At 34.8% G+C, this 18,300-nt stretch overlaps 1 protein-coding gene and 1 long non-coding RNA gene across 2 annotated transcripts; both read right to left on the reverse strand.

Moving 5' to 3' along the window:
• Positions 1–2,050: 2,050 nt before the first annotated feature.
• Positions 2,051–10,373, reverse strand: LOC128222395 (microfibril-associated glycoprotein 4-like). The gene is made up of 6 exons (XM_052931369.1): positions 10,217–10,373; positions 7,761–7,916; positions 7,334–7,467; positions 5,459–5,555; positions 2,808–2,933; positions 2,051–2,316 (listed from the first exon to the last, which is right to left on the reverse strand). The coding sequence occupies exons 1-6, from the start codon at positions 10,371–10,373 to the stop codon at positions 2,051–2,053; spliced, it is 936 nt and encodes a 311-aa protein (XP_052787329.1).
• A 626-nt stretch (positions 10,374–10,999) lies between these two features.
• LOC128222650 (uncharacterized) lies at positions 11,000–14,479 on the reverse strand. The gene is made up of 3 exons (XR_008259192.1): positions 14,390–14,479; positions 13,254–13,348; positions 11,000–11,105 (listed from the first exon to the last, which is right to left on the reverse strand). It is a non-coding gene; the product is annotated as an uncharacterized LOC128222650 (long non-coding RNA).
• Between the last annotated feature and the right edge of the window lie 3,821 nt (positions 14,480–18,300).

Here is an 18,300-nt window from a genome sequence, read left to right on the forward strand (position 1 = left end):
TTGGTTCTTGGATTGGAATTTATATTCAGTCAAAAAGAAGACACTCAAGCATGGTACACCTGTTTTATTATGTATATCTTACACTCATTCATATTTCATATCCATACACAGACAATACAAAAAATAATAAGTCACGTCCAATAATACATCCAAAACTACAAGGACAATCACATTATCCAGTGGAAAATACAAAGACTGATCAAAAGCAGAAGGCCTAATTTTAACAGACCAAAGCTATAGCAATGCATGTTGTAAAAAAAAAAATTCTGACAATATAATTGCCTATTCATCTTAAAATTTTGCCATTAAATGATATTATTGCAGAAAACATATATAACGTAGCTTTTTGCTAATATAATTTCGAGTCGATTTCTTGGATAATTGTGTAAATTTTGTGAAACAAATTCATTGCTCTTTGCAAGATATTGATACATTTTCCGAATCGGAAGAGATATCGATGCATTGCCTTTTGTTGGCGCCAATAAATGTTGTCGTTTTTTTCTACTGTAATTATTCCAATCACTTATTCAGTCAGTCCCATTTATAACACATTTTTTCTATAAATTGTTACAAGATGTTCACATTTTTTTTAAATTACTAACATATCAAACATTTATTTAATATATTTTATAAAGCTGTATTTATATTTTAGTTAAACGTCATATTCAATATTTTTTAAGATACAACAAGAACAATCTCAAACTATTCTTTAGCATCCTTCGATTTGATGGCGCTTGCATTTGGTTTGTCAACAACAAGCAATTTAAAAAGGCACGGAACACCTTAGTCACTTATCTTGTGTTTCTGAACAGGGTTTGTATTCGATTTGTGGGCTACTGGTCATGTCCTGTGGTTTTCAGTATATAAGCTCTGTTGAAGTGTTGCAAGTTAACAATATACAATGAAAAAATCGATATCAATATATTTAATAAATCAAAAATGTTTTGAATTATAAGTCTATAATTGAGACTGATATCTAGAAAGGCTTTTTAGATGCATTAACAATCAAGTTTTGTCGTTTTTCGGTTTAAACGATATGTAGATAAGGCTCTGCTATTAGCAACATGTACAGCAAACTTATACGTGTAATAAATAATATTTTAAGTGTAACATTCAACAATTAATTACGTGTTTCAATCTTGAGTCTTGAGCTCGAGTAATAATTTCTTTACTAATGCACCAGTCAATTGTAATCAGATCCGGGGGTATACCGGGGACAGCCGGGGAAATAGGCCGTGTTTTTACCTTCGAGGTGGCCCGACAGTGCCGGGTGACTGTGGTGGGTTTGTGTTCACGCCAAAAATAGCGAGGAATTGGCCTTACCTAGGGTCCCTGTGGTGCAGGGGCAGTTGGCGGGGATTTTACCAGCATTTAGTCCCGGCAGGATGGGGATTAACCCGAGCTTGGCTGGACCGAAAGAAAAGGTCCCCGTTCTACCCCGGACCTGGGGGGAATCGTGGTTACAATTGCCTGGTGCATAATATGATCTGGTAGTTTTCTTTTTTCATAACGTCGCGTGGTTATGAACATCAGTCTACAACTTTTTTAAAGACTAATGATAATCAAACGACATCGAATAGCTTACGTCACCATTGCTGCTTCGGGAGGCAACATTTCTGCACTTTTTAAATAAAACGAAGCGCAGTCTATGCCGCTCAAAGATCCTCGTCTTCGTTTTGAAACCGAAGTTTGATTAGGTGATTATTTTCCTCAAACACATCGACTAACCATTTCCCAAAATAATGTTCTGACAGTGCTACATAGGGCTGCGCTGTTTTAGAAAAGCGTTGTCGAAGTATTTTAGAAGACTAAACTCTAGTAAAAGACTAGAGACAGCGCTTTGTAAGCGATGTAACTGCGCCTTGCATTTAATACGATGCATACATAGTTAACTTATATTTGTTTAAAGTTTTCCTTTTAAGCAAAATTTGTCTTCCTACAAAACATTTATATCGCAATTTACTACATGGAATACACGTACTGGCGAACATGGACCTAGACTTGTATTACTCAATTAAACATAAATCATATGGCGATTAAAGAGGCAACGTCACACGGTTCTAAACATCATCCTACTGGTTTCTAAAGATTCATGACTGTCAAAGGTCTTTGCACGGTTTGAACTATTTCCAGGTGTCAGATAATCTCCGTTCAAGTTCGCGTAAGTGTAGCACTTATTGTACCACCACGCTCCGTGGTATGTGGACGCACAGTTACCGCCATATAGGTCATTGTCCCTATCAAAGGTCGAGAACGACATATTTACAGCACCTCCGTAGGCTGTGCCCGTGAGATAATCAGCCTCCGTAGACGAAACTGAAACAATGAAGTAGTTATAATGAGTTGGCATATATTAAAATAATATTAGTAAGTAAGAATATAGGTACTAATTTAAAAATCATATCGCATGACCAGAATCAGTTAGTTGGAGACGAAAGTCAAATTATTTTTTTTGAAGTAAAACCCTCTATCAAATTTAGATACTACCATAACGTCAAAGCAAAATTCCCGATCTCATATTATTATGTCTATCATATGCCCATTCAGTATAATTCTATCACGGTTTTAGAATATTTATTTTTAATTCAAAGGCATAACAATTGTGATGAACTGATTAACTGACAAAATAATGTTACTGATGTATATCGATATTTATAAGAATTGTTTGTGACTCCCTGTGATTTAAGAAGAAGAACTAATATACTAATATTTGTTTAGTTCATATTGCTGACATGAGTTTTGATGTGTCGAAATATGTTATTACTAACTTCCGTCGTAGTCTGTGCTGTTTTCAATGCGCGCTATTTATGTCGGGGAGGCATCTATCATGAATTCTGGATAAACTACATATGCGAGGGTTCCATTAGCTCTCTCTATGTCGATTCGTAACTCGTTTGTGGTCTGTGACATCATCTCATGCATCGGGGACAACCCTATAATTTGAACAACTCATAAATATATGCTGATAAATGAACACGTCAAGAGTATAACAGAAGTTGATATAGACTGATAATTGGGTAGTAATGTAGAATACCCAGTTTAATGGTTCTACTCTTGGATGTAAACTAATAATCGATTATAACAATTGTGAAGTAATGTAGAATAACCGGTTTAATGGTTCTACTCTTGGATGTAAACTAATAATCGATTATAACAATTGTGTAGTAATGTAGAATAACCGGTTTAATGGTCCTACTCTTGGATGTAAACTAAAAATCGATTAAAACAATTGTGCAGTAATGTAGAATAACCGGTTTAATGGTCCTACTCTTGGATGTAAACTAATAATCGATTATAACAATTGTGTAGTAATGTAGAATAACCGGTTTAATGGTCTTACTCATGGATGTAAACTAATAATCGATTATAACAATTGTGTAGTAATGTAGAATAACCGTTTTAATGGTCTTACTCTTGGATGAAGACTAATAATCGATGATAACAATTGTGTAGTAATGAAGAATAACCGGTTTAATGCTCCTACTCTTGGATATAGACTAATAATCGATTGTAACAATTGTGTAGTAATGTAGAATAACCGGTTTAATGGTTCTACTCTGGGATGTAGACTAATAATCGATAATAACAATTGTGTAGTAATGTAGAATAACCAGTTTAATCCTCCTACTCTTGGATATAGACTAATAACGATTATAACAATTGTGTAGTAATGTAGAATAACCGGTTTAATGCTCCTCCTCTTGGATGTAGACTAATAATCGATTATATCAATTGTGTAGTAATGTAGAATAACTGGTTTAATGCTCCTACTCTTGGATGTAGACTAATAATCGATTATAACAATTGTGTAGTAATGTAGAATAACCGTTTTAATGGTTCTACTCTGGGATGTAGACTAATAATCGATAATAATAATTGTGTAGAAATGTAGAATAACCGGTTTAATGCTCCTACTCTTGGATATAGACTAATAACGATTATAACAATTGTGTAGTAATGTAGAATAACCGGTTTAATGCTCCTACATTTGGATGTAGACTAATAATCGATTATATCAATTGTGTAGTAATGTAGAATAACCGGTTTAATGCTCCTACTCTTGAATGTAGACTAATAATCGATTATAACAATTGTGTAGTAATGTAGAATAACCGTTTTAATGGTTCTACTCTGGGATGTAAACTAATAATCGATTATATCAATTGTGTAGTAATATTTAATAACCAGTTTAATGGTCCTACTCTTGGATGTAGACAAATAATCGATTATATCAATTGTGTAGTAATGTAGAATAACCAGTTTAATGGTCCTACTCTTGAATGTAGACTAAAAATCGATTATAACAATTGTGTAGTAATGTAGAATAACCGGTTTAATGGTCCTACTCTAGGATGTAGACTAATAATCGATTATAACAAGTGTGTAGTAATGGTGAATAACCGGTTTAATGGTCCTACTATTGAATTTAGAATAATAATCGATTATAACAATTGTGTATTAATGTTGAATAACCGGTTTAATAGTCATACTCTTGGATGCAGACTAATAATCGATTATAACAATTGACTTGTAATGTAGAAAAACCTGTTTAATGGTCCAACTCTTCCATCCCTCCTCTATTGTGGAAAAAGTATGCATTTGAAAGTATAGTTACTAGGATGACATCAGTTTTTCTCCAAAGTAGATCCAAAAATTTACCATGCTAGAAATTCTTACACTCCCTGCCATGGAAGAAACTAATGATATATGCGTGGTAAACGTATTATAGATGTTCACCACAAAAAGAGGTCAATTGCCATGCTAATTGGTCACACATCAATGTAAGCCTCTGGTGTTATTCCTTAGACGTTTGTTTTAATTTACTTGTTGGCATTAAAAGTACACGGGTTCATGCTTTTACAATCATAATTTTAACTTTAATGATTTGCCAGGCTTAATTTTGTCTTACAAAAAGTGCATTTTGCAAAAACATGAGCGAGTATTCCTTTCGACCTTTAAATAACTTTTTCAGCAAACTGATTAATGATTGAGACGTTGACTTGGTCGACACTATTACCTTTTCGCAGACGCACTTAATCTGTAATAATGATCATTTTAATAGGTTAGTAAGACCTTAAAATATATTTTGGCTTGGGTTATCCGACTCTTGCTATGAAAATGCATCAAACACTCACGTTTTTATTGTCCAACTTTAAAACTAAAACTAAAAATAACAAGTCATGCTATCCGTCTTGTTTCTGAACAACATGATGCAAACCTAACCCCACATATATTTTTGGGCCTTTAATAATTCTTATTTCATTGTTTATTTAAGTTACTTTTTCATAAGTCTGTATAACATATTTCCTTAAGCAACATCTTTTACTTTCCTATCGAGTAACATTAGTGTAAATATGCGCATATTTGTCATCATATAGACTAAACTGATCGTTATAATGAACAATCACTCAGGATTTAATATTGCGTTCTGTCTAGAAATAATTCACAGAAATCTTACCAAGCCAGAACTCCCCATCACAGAAACCAAACCCATCCTCGTAGGAGGAGAAGTTACGGTAGAAGTCGACACTTCCGTTAAAACGATGCTGAAAAACCTGGAAACCTATTGGATTTTTTTCACTCTGAATCAAATATATTTTTTATACAATTATAGTAACAGATGAAAACATATACCGCAATATTAATCTAAATTAGAACGAGATCAAACATAATCTATATAATTCGGGTGGCATAAATACCAATTATAAAACTAAAACAGTTTTGTCAAAATTTAAACTTAGTCACTCGATATTTCTACTAATGAACTCGAAATTGCGACATGCGAACGGTATCTTGATTAATTTAAAAATAAAACAGGTCGAAACTTGGACTTGTACCGCTTGAAACGTTGAGAATTATAATAGATAATTAAAATTTAGTTTAATTGTTGTTCAGAGACATTCAACAATAGTGTAAGACAAGGCAGTATGATCCTAAATAACCTCTGACTGACAAAGAAAGTTGAGTTAAAGTTTACGGCTACGTTAAGGCTATTAATCATATCTTATAAATAGTTTATGGAACGGACACAATGCTTCACACATTTGACTAAGGATTCAAGGCAAGTATATTTGTTATGTTTATTTACTCAAACTGACCATAAAACAAGACACAACCGTGTTTTTGTCATGTACTTATTGTATCTATAAAATATACTATACGGTTATATATCTCATCGATATAGCAGCGTATTCTCAAACGTACTGTCATACGAGACCACTTGTTTGACATTCTGTTCACTACAAAGTTATTATTTAAGTGACTTCGAAACAAACTAAATTATCCGATTAAGAATACTATTGTCCTTTGTATGCTTTTTGAAAAATAACTAACAGTTTTGTTTACGGGAAACCTCCAGCAGCGGGAATTTGAACAGTCACAGGGGACTGAATTGCCTGATCTTAAATCCGCAGGTAAGAGGAGTCAAAGGCTTAATCGCGCCAACAGGTATATGTACAAGTATGTATGAGTATTTGATGTAGTTATAGTGTACACGAAACAAATAAATAACTGTTTGAAAAAATATTATCAAAACTCTGTAAAACACGATGCGATTTAGAACCATTGAGGTCCAATGTGTTTTACGACTAATTGCGCATCATGAGATCAGGTCACAAAAACGCGCGGACATGAAATGTACAAAACTCGTTGTTGACATAGAAATTGATAGAATTTGAAATGTGCAAAAATAGGACTATAAGTGTGTTTAATTTGTTTTGAAAACAGACCCAGTTTGACCCCCTCCGCTGCTATGTATAAGTCTACCAAATGTGTCATACTGCGGTCTATTTGGGCTATGTAGGTTATTGTTGAACTTCAAAATCGACCAAGTTCATTTTTAAACCAATCCTTCAAGTAATATTTGCTCATTGAAAAGTACTCCATAGTACCTTTAAAGCGAAATTCTGTCTGGGGAGTAAGAATACAATATACATCAAGAAACCCAAAACATGACGTCATGAACTCATATGGACTAGGAGATAAGCATTCTATATACCCCCACAAAACAAACATGGCTGCATGAATGCAGATGAGCGTGAATGGTAAGAAGCAGGAGAGTAAGCATAATATATACACCAAGAAACCAAAACTTTATTGCATGAATGCAAATGACATTGGACCTGAACGTAAAATATACACCAACAAAACCAAACATGGGCCCTTGAACGCAGACGATCCAGAATAGTAGAGAATGAACAAAATAATACAAACGGAAGCGCAAACACACACATACAAGCACAAACTAGTCTTAACAGTAACGAAGGACATTTAACATACAGCATGTTACTTCAAAGCAAAATTTCTTAGCTATACATCAACTCATTAACATTACCGTCCATCCCCCTCCGTCCGTATCCATATCACAGACCACCTTTGCTTGATTACTTGTGTTCCAGGTTGTGATGAGATAGATTGAAAAAGGAAGGTCTGGGTGAGCTTTGTGTATCTCAGAGCAATCGGAATACGCTGCAATTTATATACGGATACGCTGTAATAACAGCAATACGCTGCAATTTATACAACAAAAACGCTTTGATAATATATTGAACAACAATAAGAATCGGAGCTGGTGTGCTTTTGATATTTATGATCCAACTTACGATATCAGTAGATGTACTTTTTTCAAGAGAGTAGGTCCAAATGTGAAAAACAGTATATTATTGAGTTTATCTGTATTCAACTTGACTATGTCGTTAATGTTATGACTGTAATGCAGATGCTGTCATCATTTTAGTTTAAAAAATGTTTGAATCTCTTACATGTGCACACATTGTATGTGCTATTTATAATGTTGATCGTGTTCCCAGTACAGTTCTGACCTCCAAAATCAGGAGTTGGATTATCGCATGCCCTTGTCCTCGTTTGACTTCCACAACCAATAGACCAGTCAAACCATTGGCCCCAACCACCATTAACTGTTATCCGAACAGAACGAACAAAACACGAATCTTTGCAAGTACATTTTCATTCAATAATATACATTAATAAATGTATAAACAATATAACCTGGGTAGTTTATTAAGGGTTTTTTAAACAAATGGCACCACAGTGACTTCTGTTCATAATTGCGCCCCAGACTTGTAGTTGACGGAGGAATATAACGATTCATGTCTGTTATGAGGTAAAGAAGACACACAGTTAGAAAGATTATAAGTATATTCCATGGCCGAGAGTGTAAGACAGGTTCATTCCGACCCGAGCGTAGGGTGTTTTGCGGAAACGAGGTTTACCGAGTTCCGCAAAAAAACATTCGCGAGGGTCGGGATGAACCTATCTTACACTCTCGGCCATGGAAGATGCTTCATCTCCCACATCAGTTAACAGAATTAGGTAAAAATGTTTTTTTTTTTGCTTGAACGATTCGTACTTAGTGAAAATAATTGCGTATGGATTTGCGATAATTCGTGGTTGTCATGGATATGCGCGCAGTGTTTCAGATTATGTTAATAGTCAAATCGGTCTTCAAAAAAGTTCTAAGAAGAGTGAAGCATTATTTCTTAATAGGTGCGTGAAAAGTGTTTTATGGTGACATTTGATTAATTAGCGTTCTAAATATTGCCAGAAGACACGGTTTCCATGATGCTACAGACGACAGTCGTCAACAAGGGAGGTAATTACAATGTGGTGACCATTAAAAAAGATTTTCATACGGGTATTTTATATTCGCCCGAGGGCAAGATAAGAATTTCTAGCATGGTTAAATTATTGGATCTTCTTATCTAAGGTGATAGAAGGCAATTATCTTATCCATTGATTTCAATATGAACTTAAATGTTTATGTTTACGTAAGAAGTTTTAAATATATTGATCATAATCATATACTGCAGAACTAGTTTTAAGCTACCGGAATTTTCCTTATTTAAGAGTGTTGGCGTAGCGCTGTGATTATCCATATTGAATTGGTGAAACAGTAACAATGGTAGGCAAATGAAGTCAGTATCGCAAAATTGATGCTTTAATTGTATATTTACATAACATTATTGTGTATTCGACAATATTTCACTCTATAGCTATTTTATTTTTTCATTATTGATAGCATTTAGGCAAAAACATATTATAGTACACTGCAATGTTCGCAAATTACTTGTTTTAAATCGCATATTTATATACGTTATAACTATGTGTACACCGACACATTAATCGTAATTGTAAACTAATTATATCAGGTTACGTCTTTGGTAAGTCATTTTCAATAAATATATATATATATAAACATTCAAAATTCAAAATTCAAAATACCATCAAGTATTGCATTTAAGACGATCTTGCAAAAGCATCATTTTGCATATGTTTGATATCAAATCAACATTTACTAAAACGAAATAGCATAAAATCGCAATCATTCGAAGTACGGGAATCCCAGCATAACTTGCATTTAAATTTGACAGCTTTGTTTACCGTGCGTTTCTAAGTTTGTTTATCTTGGTTGGCTCTTTCAACGGATGTGTAGGTATTTAGCACACATTGCATAATATATGGTCAACAGCTTATCTTGTATAAATCCTCGTTTGATTGAGTCGTTATCAAGGATACATGTTTTCTCACAACAAATTGTTTGCTAAAACAATTTTTTGGAAGCATTAAAATGTGTAAGAACATCAGTTTTCTTTTTTCGACATGAGTGTCTAGCTTAGTAAATCCTTGAACAGATTCCGACATATCCGATCTGGTAGAAGGAGGCAGTCATTGTATCTTTTTGGCAACGAAGTGTTGGGGACGGTTGATGGCTATGGTGTCACCGTTTGTCATAGAGTTCCAGAGTTCGTAGCCGTAGAGAGCAATAGGAATGATACCTTTTTTGTAAAGACTTGTGGAGACTAAGGGATTCAGACCGAGAGTATTTTAAGACTGCCCTCTTGGGAAATGCCTAGGTGCGTTATTCATGTAACCTGTTTTATTTCTTTGTCCGCATAGATGATGCATATTTGTGGGACTCATCGGGCTTGAGTAAATACGACAATGTTAGATTAATCGACATTGATATGAACGTGCTAACGTTTGCAGTAACTATACACACTATCGACCATACATTGCAGCTGATACGGAGATAACGAACTGAGGGAAATGTCGTCGGCATTTTTTTTATATTATTTAAATCGCCTGTTAGGTGTTGTTGTATTTTGGGATGTTTTCTATAGAATAAAATGAAATTTAAGGAAAATATATAAATAAATTGACTTAAAGTGTCAAGTGAAACAAAACATAACCAACTTACTTAGACAATTCCTGAGAAGGCAGGTTTGTGTTCCAATATATGTTCCTGTGCAATTACGACCTCCTCCGCTTGGTGGGGGATTACTACATAATCTTGATCTTCGCTGGGTGCCTTGATCGCATGTCTGGTCATGAACTCCATCTAGACCATTCGCCATTTACTAAGAGGAGATATGAATTCATTTTTTGTTGTTATTTGTCTACCTGTGATACATTTATAAACGTCAAGAAAGTTTGTTATTTTTACTTTGTCCCACCTTCGTGGGGGTAAGAACCTATTAGATCAAAAATGTGTTTTATACTCCACTGAAATATCGACAAACAGAAGAACATGCGAAATTTAAATTGCAAACGTATGCATTATGCAGGAGTAATGTTACACTTTTATAATTTTAATGAGTGCAAAATGTGTTCAAATATCCAAACGCTCTACAGCAGTTACTTCCATTTGCCGTACACTATTTACTACCATCACGCATTATATGTGTTGAATATCAAAGTCGGACAAGTCGTTTGTTTGCAGGGGTTTTCGGTTACTACCATAACGCAAAGCATCAAACTATATTGGAGCAAGCTACGTTGCTGTCGGATGCTGTCGGATGGTGGCTAACCAATACCGACGCCGGCTGTCGTAGCCTAGTGAAATTCGCCCATAATCACACCACGCAGTGCCTTTTAGAGTGACCTAGCCAAAGCGTATAAGACTTTCCTCACAATCGTTGAGAAGAAAACAAACCTTTAACTAATGGCAACTTACCCAGTGCGAAGCATTGCTGATTGCAAAGATCAGTGTTACAGCACGAGTCGCAGTCATGGACGTCGTAGGATCGTTCTTTGAGAATATCTCGCTTTCCGACCAATAGACCACCAGAAAGGTGAGCCCCACAAGCCTTAAATGAATGTTTATTGATAGTATCAAAATCGAGAAATTGTGAAAATGTCTTGATCGTTTATCGAAAGAGTTTTCCTGAAATTCCCGAACGGTTTTACACGGACAACAACTGTCTATTATATTAAAACAAAATTATTTCAGCAACACTAACATATGTTTAATACTGCAATAGAAAATAAAGGTACTGGACTTATAGTCAAACATTTAAAACACAATCCTGTTTTAAGGTCCAAAATATACCACATTAGAAACAAAACAGCATGCAACAGCTATGATGTACTACCCATTCATGGCAAACTTAACTTATAATACAACAAAAACTACAGTGACAAGCCCAGTTGTCAATCATAGCGCTGCATGCACGGATGTACTAACTGCTTGGTGAATTTGCAGAATGAGACGTCATTGCACTCGTCTTGTATTATAAATTGGCAGCTGCAGTGATCAACATGGTCGTGTACATGTTAAACTAGTTTTTATGTGCGCTATAACAGACATCTGTTTGCCCATGGCCAATACGAAAGTGTTGCACATATAACGCACAACATCGCAGTACAATTTGTAAAATAGAAACTACTATGTATTGCTTAGCAATGTGACACGAGGTGGGTTTTGCACCAGAATTTGTTCACACAGAAGCATATCCAACAGTTTGCATTGGAACCACTTAATATTCAGTTTACCCTTGCTCACAAGGATTTATATTTATATTCCTAAGTATTTAACGACATCCTACAATCCACTAAAATCAAATATACATGATGGTTGATATGTATTGCGCAGTTGTACTGATGCACATGCTCGTTTATACAGCATTTCTACATTCTGGTTCAAAACGTACTATTGTGTGCCTCGTAGTTGGAAGTCAAGATAATCGGACGATTTTTGAAACACTGTCTCTCATGAAACTGATTACACGATGAATACAAGAATCAAATATTAAGGATGATGCATCTAAAAAATACTCTGACTCTGACCATTATGGGTTTGGATAATGTCTGAAATGTTTGGAACTTTAACAAAAGCAATGCGTGAACACTGGTCGACATTTTATGTCCTTCACACAGCATCTACGAAATTGCTGTGAAAATCAAAAATACACTGATAACTACAATTCATATATGGATAACAGTCTTTAGATAGCCACAAAACGGTTCAACTTATGTTTAAACATATTCCAATTTCATTAACCGCTTATTATGCTTTATGCCGCTTACTGAGTTATTTAAGTTCACGAAAACACGTGGCGTCTGTGCCAGGAGCATCGTTAAAGCCCATACCTTTTGCCTCAAAACATCGTTAGTATTTGATTGTTTGATATGCCTTGTCCCTGGGCTTTACATTGTATTAATGACTAAACGCTGAATATTTATTGTACTAAGTTATCTTATTATAAAACCATGGAACTTCCAGACACGAGTTCAGCAGCAAAATCATCTTAAAATCATTTTGAAATATTGCATGTGTTTTGTATACAAATATTAAATAAGCACACTAAAAAAAGTATTTTGGCACTGGGAGGTGAAAACGGTCGTTCCAAACAGGTGTTTTCCTATAACGCTACATTCCTGCAGAAAACATGTTAGCATCGTTTTATGGACTTACATGCATTGGGTTTAAAGATTTATGAGATTTACTAATTTCGGAATACGATTTACATGGACACATATAAAACAATTAATAATTAATAATAGGGAATATGACAACAATGACAGTCGCAAATAACAGATCTCAATCCAGCATTATTACACGCAACAGTTTTGTGAATCGTTACAAAGAAACTTTATTATCTTTTAGCACATATCTCTAGGTTATAAAATCCGGTCGGGTGGCATGTGTAAGAAAAGTAAATTACCATCGCCAGGGATTAGCAGTCACGCGCAACAATATGCCAGTTGAAAAATAAATGAATAACAGCGTGTCATTCAATACTTGACCTATAATTCTTAAAAATGAGACCAACATGTACGATTATTATATGAGATTTTCAAATTCATGACGATTAAAAAATATAGTATGCAATAATTATAATTATCAATATTTTGTATCCTGAAGAGACGGAAAAAGTCTTAACTTAGTGTAAACTCGATACTAGGGCCGGACATTCCCCACCATGTTTGAAAATTTATAATACTGTTTTATTTACCTCCCCCTTTCTACAAAAGTCAATATTGTGACATCTGCCCGCTGGTACCGGATTATGGCAGCTGTAGCAAATAGGCCCCCTATCTGATGGATATCCTAAAAACGTTATATAAAATTAAAGCACATTTTCAAACCTTATCACCTTGGTAACAAAATGCTGTGTAAACAACCGGGAATCTTTTCTCAAACACTAATTGCTCATCACCCAATTAACATGGGTAAAAATTGCCTACTTAACATTACTTCTGTATAACAACGAATATCAAAATTTTATCCCGGTTCACCAAAAAAAGCGAGACAATGTGTTTTAAAATCCTGCTCCGTTCAATAAAGCAATCGATACCATGTGTATTAAAATACATCCGTGTATAACACATTGGCTAGTAAAATATAGTAATCATATAAAATCGATGAGCAGGTTTCATTGGTTGCGCAAGTTATGCACATACATTTTTACTTGTTTTCCTGTAAAAAAAAGTATTCCGGTGAAATCTCGAATTGAACTCGATCCTCCGTATCAGGTCAACTTTTCAAATTAAGCTAATTAGACCCTTCGCCTGTGGCGAACATGACAGATTTGGGCTAAAGAAGAGTATTCAATTTTAACATGCAATATGGTTGGAAGAAGAATTGTCTCCCCTGCCTCATACATACACATTTAAACAAGATTTTGTCAGTCAAGTTCCAAATGCAGTGTAACGGAAAAAGTACCATGGATGAGGCAAATAATTAAAAACTTCCCCGGTTTACTAAACTAATCGATTTGATGAGTATTGAAACCTTGCCCGGTTCACCAAAAGAATCTGTACAATGTATGCTGAAACCTTACCCGGTTCACTGAAACAATTTGTGCAATGTGTGCTGAAACCTTACCCGGTTCACTGAAACAATTTGTGCAATGTGTGCTGAAACCTTTCCCGGTTCACCGAAACAATCTATACAAAGTGTGCTGAAACCTTAACCAGTTCACCGAAACAATCTATACAATGTGTGCTGAAACCTTACACGGTTCACCGAAACAATCTATACAATGTGTGCTGAAACCTTACACGGTTCACCGTAACAATCTCTACAATGTGTGCTGAAACCTTACACGGTTCACCGAAACAATCTATACAATGTGTGCTGAAACCTTACACGGTTCACCACACGCTTGATTGTTACATAACTTTGAATCGCAGCAGTGAGTACATCGGCTGAACTGGGAAGTTGAGGTAATGTTGGTGCAAGTCTGAAATGGATGTTAAATAACTACTTGCGGAAATTGGCGCCATACATTTCACATTTCATTTTATTTAGAATTTACCCTTGTCTTAATGAGTACTTATAGCTTACCCTTTATAAACTGGCAGACATCATTTAAAAGTGGCTTTAAGACCGAAACAAGATACTCATAAAACAAACATACGAGAGAAGATTGATAATTTAAGTCGGAAATGTCTTAAGATGTTTTTTTTCAATACCGACCTTGATTTAAATAGCATTAACATTTACCCAACTCAAAAAAAAATACTGGGCTTAATAATTGTTTGTCTATTTAAGATAACTTTCAAAATACAGCGATTTGAAAAGGTCACAGTGAATGAAGACAATGATCTATATGTGTAACAGGTAAGTGTTGGAGGGGCGCTAATGGAACGTGTAGGTTGTGGGACTCTCAAGGAAATACGTCTATATCAAGTATAATGGTACTTACATTTCCAGGTGAACAGCCTAATATATAACTAGCTTCTCCTAAATCGTTCACATATCGCTCAGTGTTACATATCTGAAAAAAAATCTTAAAGAGATATTAAACTATGATGAATGATCACAAAAAGCAATATAATTTTAAAGCTAAAATTTATTCAACTTATGAAAATAACAATCTTAACCGGATTGAAAGCAAAGACAAGACAGTTTTGGAAAAGATTTTGCAAATCGGCAAACATGATACGACACCAAAAATACGTGGATTGTCTTGCTCGATGAACAGATGAGATTTTTAAAGCCATGTTATCATTTAAGACATTCAGCAACGGTTGTACAATTGGTCAACATGCTTACGTCATATTGTGTACAATTGATCAACCTACTTGCGTCTTACTATGTACAATTGGTAAACATACTTACGTCATAATGTGTTCAATTGGTCAACCTACTTTCGTCATACTGTGTACAATTGGTCAACCTACTTACGTCATACTGTGTAAAATTGGTCAACCTACTTACGTCATACTGTGTACAATTGGTCAACCTACTTACGTCATACTGTGCACATTCAAACACTGTACGATTTGCAAAACTTCAAACTTCAAATTGCGGACAAGCTATGACCGTTGTACAATAGATTTTCCTTATGACGTCACACAGTGGACATAAACGGACAGTTGTACGATAAGAAAACTTCTTACTTCAGACTGCGAACAAGCTACGACCGTTGAACGATTAGCAAATCTCATAACGGCATACTATTGACAGTCAGTGATTAGTAAATCATCTCATTTTAAATAATGGACATTCATCGACGGTTGTATAATGAGCAGAATAACGTATGTCTGACTGCGGACATTCAACGTTTGTCGATGAGTAGGTAAAACTACGTTCGTCAAACTACGGACATATGACAGTGGCCGTGCATTAAGTAAACCAACGTACGTCCAACTGCAGACATTCAACCATATTCTTGGAATAATCGAACCTAATTACGTCATAATGCATATTAAGCGACGGTTGAACAATTGACAGAACGGATTACACTAAACTACGGAATTTTAACGACAATTGAACGATAAGGAAACTCTCCTAATATCAGATTGCGGACAGTTAGCGACGGTTGTATGATTAGCAAATCTACTTACGTCTGATTGCAGACATTCAGCGACGGTTGTACGAATAGCAAATCTTCTTACATCGGATAGCGGACATTTAGTAACGGCTTTACGATTAGCAAATCCACTTAGATCAGATTGCAAACATTTTGGAATATTTGTAAATTAATCAATTCTGCTTTGGTAAGATTCCAAACATTAAGCGGTTTTACGTTAATCTATTTGTGTATGACTGCTCTAAGATAAGATAATTTACTTACGTCGAAGATATATTGCATACATTTTAAGATGATTGTACGAATAGAAAATCTACTTACAACATATCGCAGACATTTAGCGACGGTTATATGTTCAGAAAATCTACTTACAACATATCGCAGACATTAAGCGACGGTTATATGTTCAGCAAATCTACTTACAACATATTGCAGACATTAAGCGACGGTTATATGTTCAGAAAATCTACTTACAACATATTGCAGACATTAAGCGACGGTTATATGTTCAGAAAATCTACTTACAACATATTTCAGACATTAAGCGACGGTTATATGTTCAGAAAATCTACTTACAACATATTGCAGACATTAAGCGACGGTTATATGTTCAGAAAATCTACTTACAACATATTGCAGACATTAAGCGACGTTTATATGTTCAGAAAATCTACCTACAACATATTGCTGACATTAAGCGACGGTTATATGTTCAGAAAATCTACTTACAACATATTGCAGACATTAAGCGACGGTTATATGTTCAGAAAATCTACTTACAACATATTAAAGATATTTAGCGACGGTTATATGTTCAGCAAATCTACTTACAACATATTAAAGACATTTAGCGACGGTTGTACGTTCAGCAAATCTACTTACAACATATTAAAGACATTTAGCGACGGTTGTACGTTCAGCAAATCTACTTACAACATATTGCAGACATTAAGCGACGGTTATATGTTCAGAAAATCTACTTACAACATATTAAAGATATTTAGCGACGGTTATATGTTCAGCAAATCTACTTACAACATATTAAAGACATTAAGCGACGGTTGTATGTTCAGCAAATCTACTTACAACATCTTAAAGACATTTAGCGACGGTTGTACGTTCAGCAAATCTACTTACAACATATTGCAGACATTAAGCGACGGTTATATGTTCAGAAAATCTACTTACAACATATTAAAGATATTAAGCGACGGTTATATGTTCAGCAAATCTACTTACAACATGTTAAAGACATTTAGCGACGGTTGTACGTTCAGCAAATCTACTTACAACATCTAAAAGACATTTAGCGACGGTTGTACGTTCAGCAAATCTACTTACAACATATTGCAGACATTAAGCGATTGTTATAGGTTCGGAAAATCTACTTACAACATATTACAGATATTTAGCGACGGTTGTACGTTCAGCAAATCTACTTACAACATCTAAAAGACATTTAGCTACGGTTGTACGTTCAGCAAATCTACTTACAACATATTGCAGACATTAAGCGACGGTTATAGGTTCGGAAAATCTACTTACAACATATTAAAGATATTTAGCGTCGGTTATATGTTCAGCAAATCTACTTACAACATCTTAAAGATATTTAGCGACGGTTGTACGTTCAGCAAATCTACTTACAACATATTAAAGACATTTAGCGACGGTTGTACGTTCAGCAAATCTACTTACAACATATAAAAGACATTTAGCGACGGTTGTACGTTCAGCAAATCTACTTACAACATATTGCAGACATTAAGCGACGGTTATATGTTCGGAAAATCTACTTACAACATATTAAAGATATTTAGCGACGGTTATATGTTCAGCAAATCTACTTACAACATATTAAAGATATTTAGCGACGGTTGTACGTTCAGCAAATCTACTTACAACATATTAAAGACATTTAGCGACGGTTGTACGTTCAGCAAATCTACTTACAACATATTGCAGACATTAAGCGACGGTCATATGTTCGGAAAATCTACTTAAAACATATTAAAGATATTTAGCGACGGTTATACGTTCAGCAAATCTAATTACAACATATTAAAGATATTTAGCGACGGTTGTACGTTCAGCAAATCTACTTACAACATATTAAAGACATTTAGCGACGGTTGTACGTTCAGCAAATTTACTTACAACATATTAAAGACATTTAGCGCCTGTTATACGTTCAGCAAATCTACTTACAACAGATTGCAGACATTAAGCGACGGTTATACGT

This window comes from Mya arenaria, chromosome 16 (genome assembly GCF_026914265.1).
Source record: "Mya arenaria isolate MELC-2E11 chromosome 16, ASM2691426v1".
NCBI classification, from domain to species: Eukaryota; Metazoa; Mollusca; class Bivalvia; order Myida; family Myidae; genus Mya; species Mya arenaria.

What these genes read in the sequence shown, in the direction of transcription:
- LOC128222395 (XM_052931369.1), bottom strand. Translation starts at nt 10,373, where the DNA reads ATGGCGAATGGTCTAGATGGAGTTCATGACCAGACATGCGATCAAGGC. An exon ending in CACATACAATGTGTGCACAT is followed by an intron (nt 7,468 to 7,760) that starts GTAAGAGATTCA and finishes TATAAATTGCAG; the next exon opens with CGTATTCCGATTGCTCTGAG. An exon ending in CGGACGGAGGGGGATGGACG is followed by an intron (nt 5,556 to 7,333) that starts GTAATGTTAATG and finishes ATAGGTTTCCAG; the next exon opens with GTTTTTCAGCATCGTTTTAA.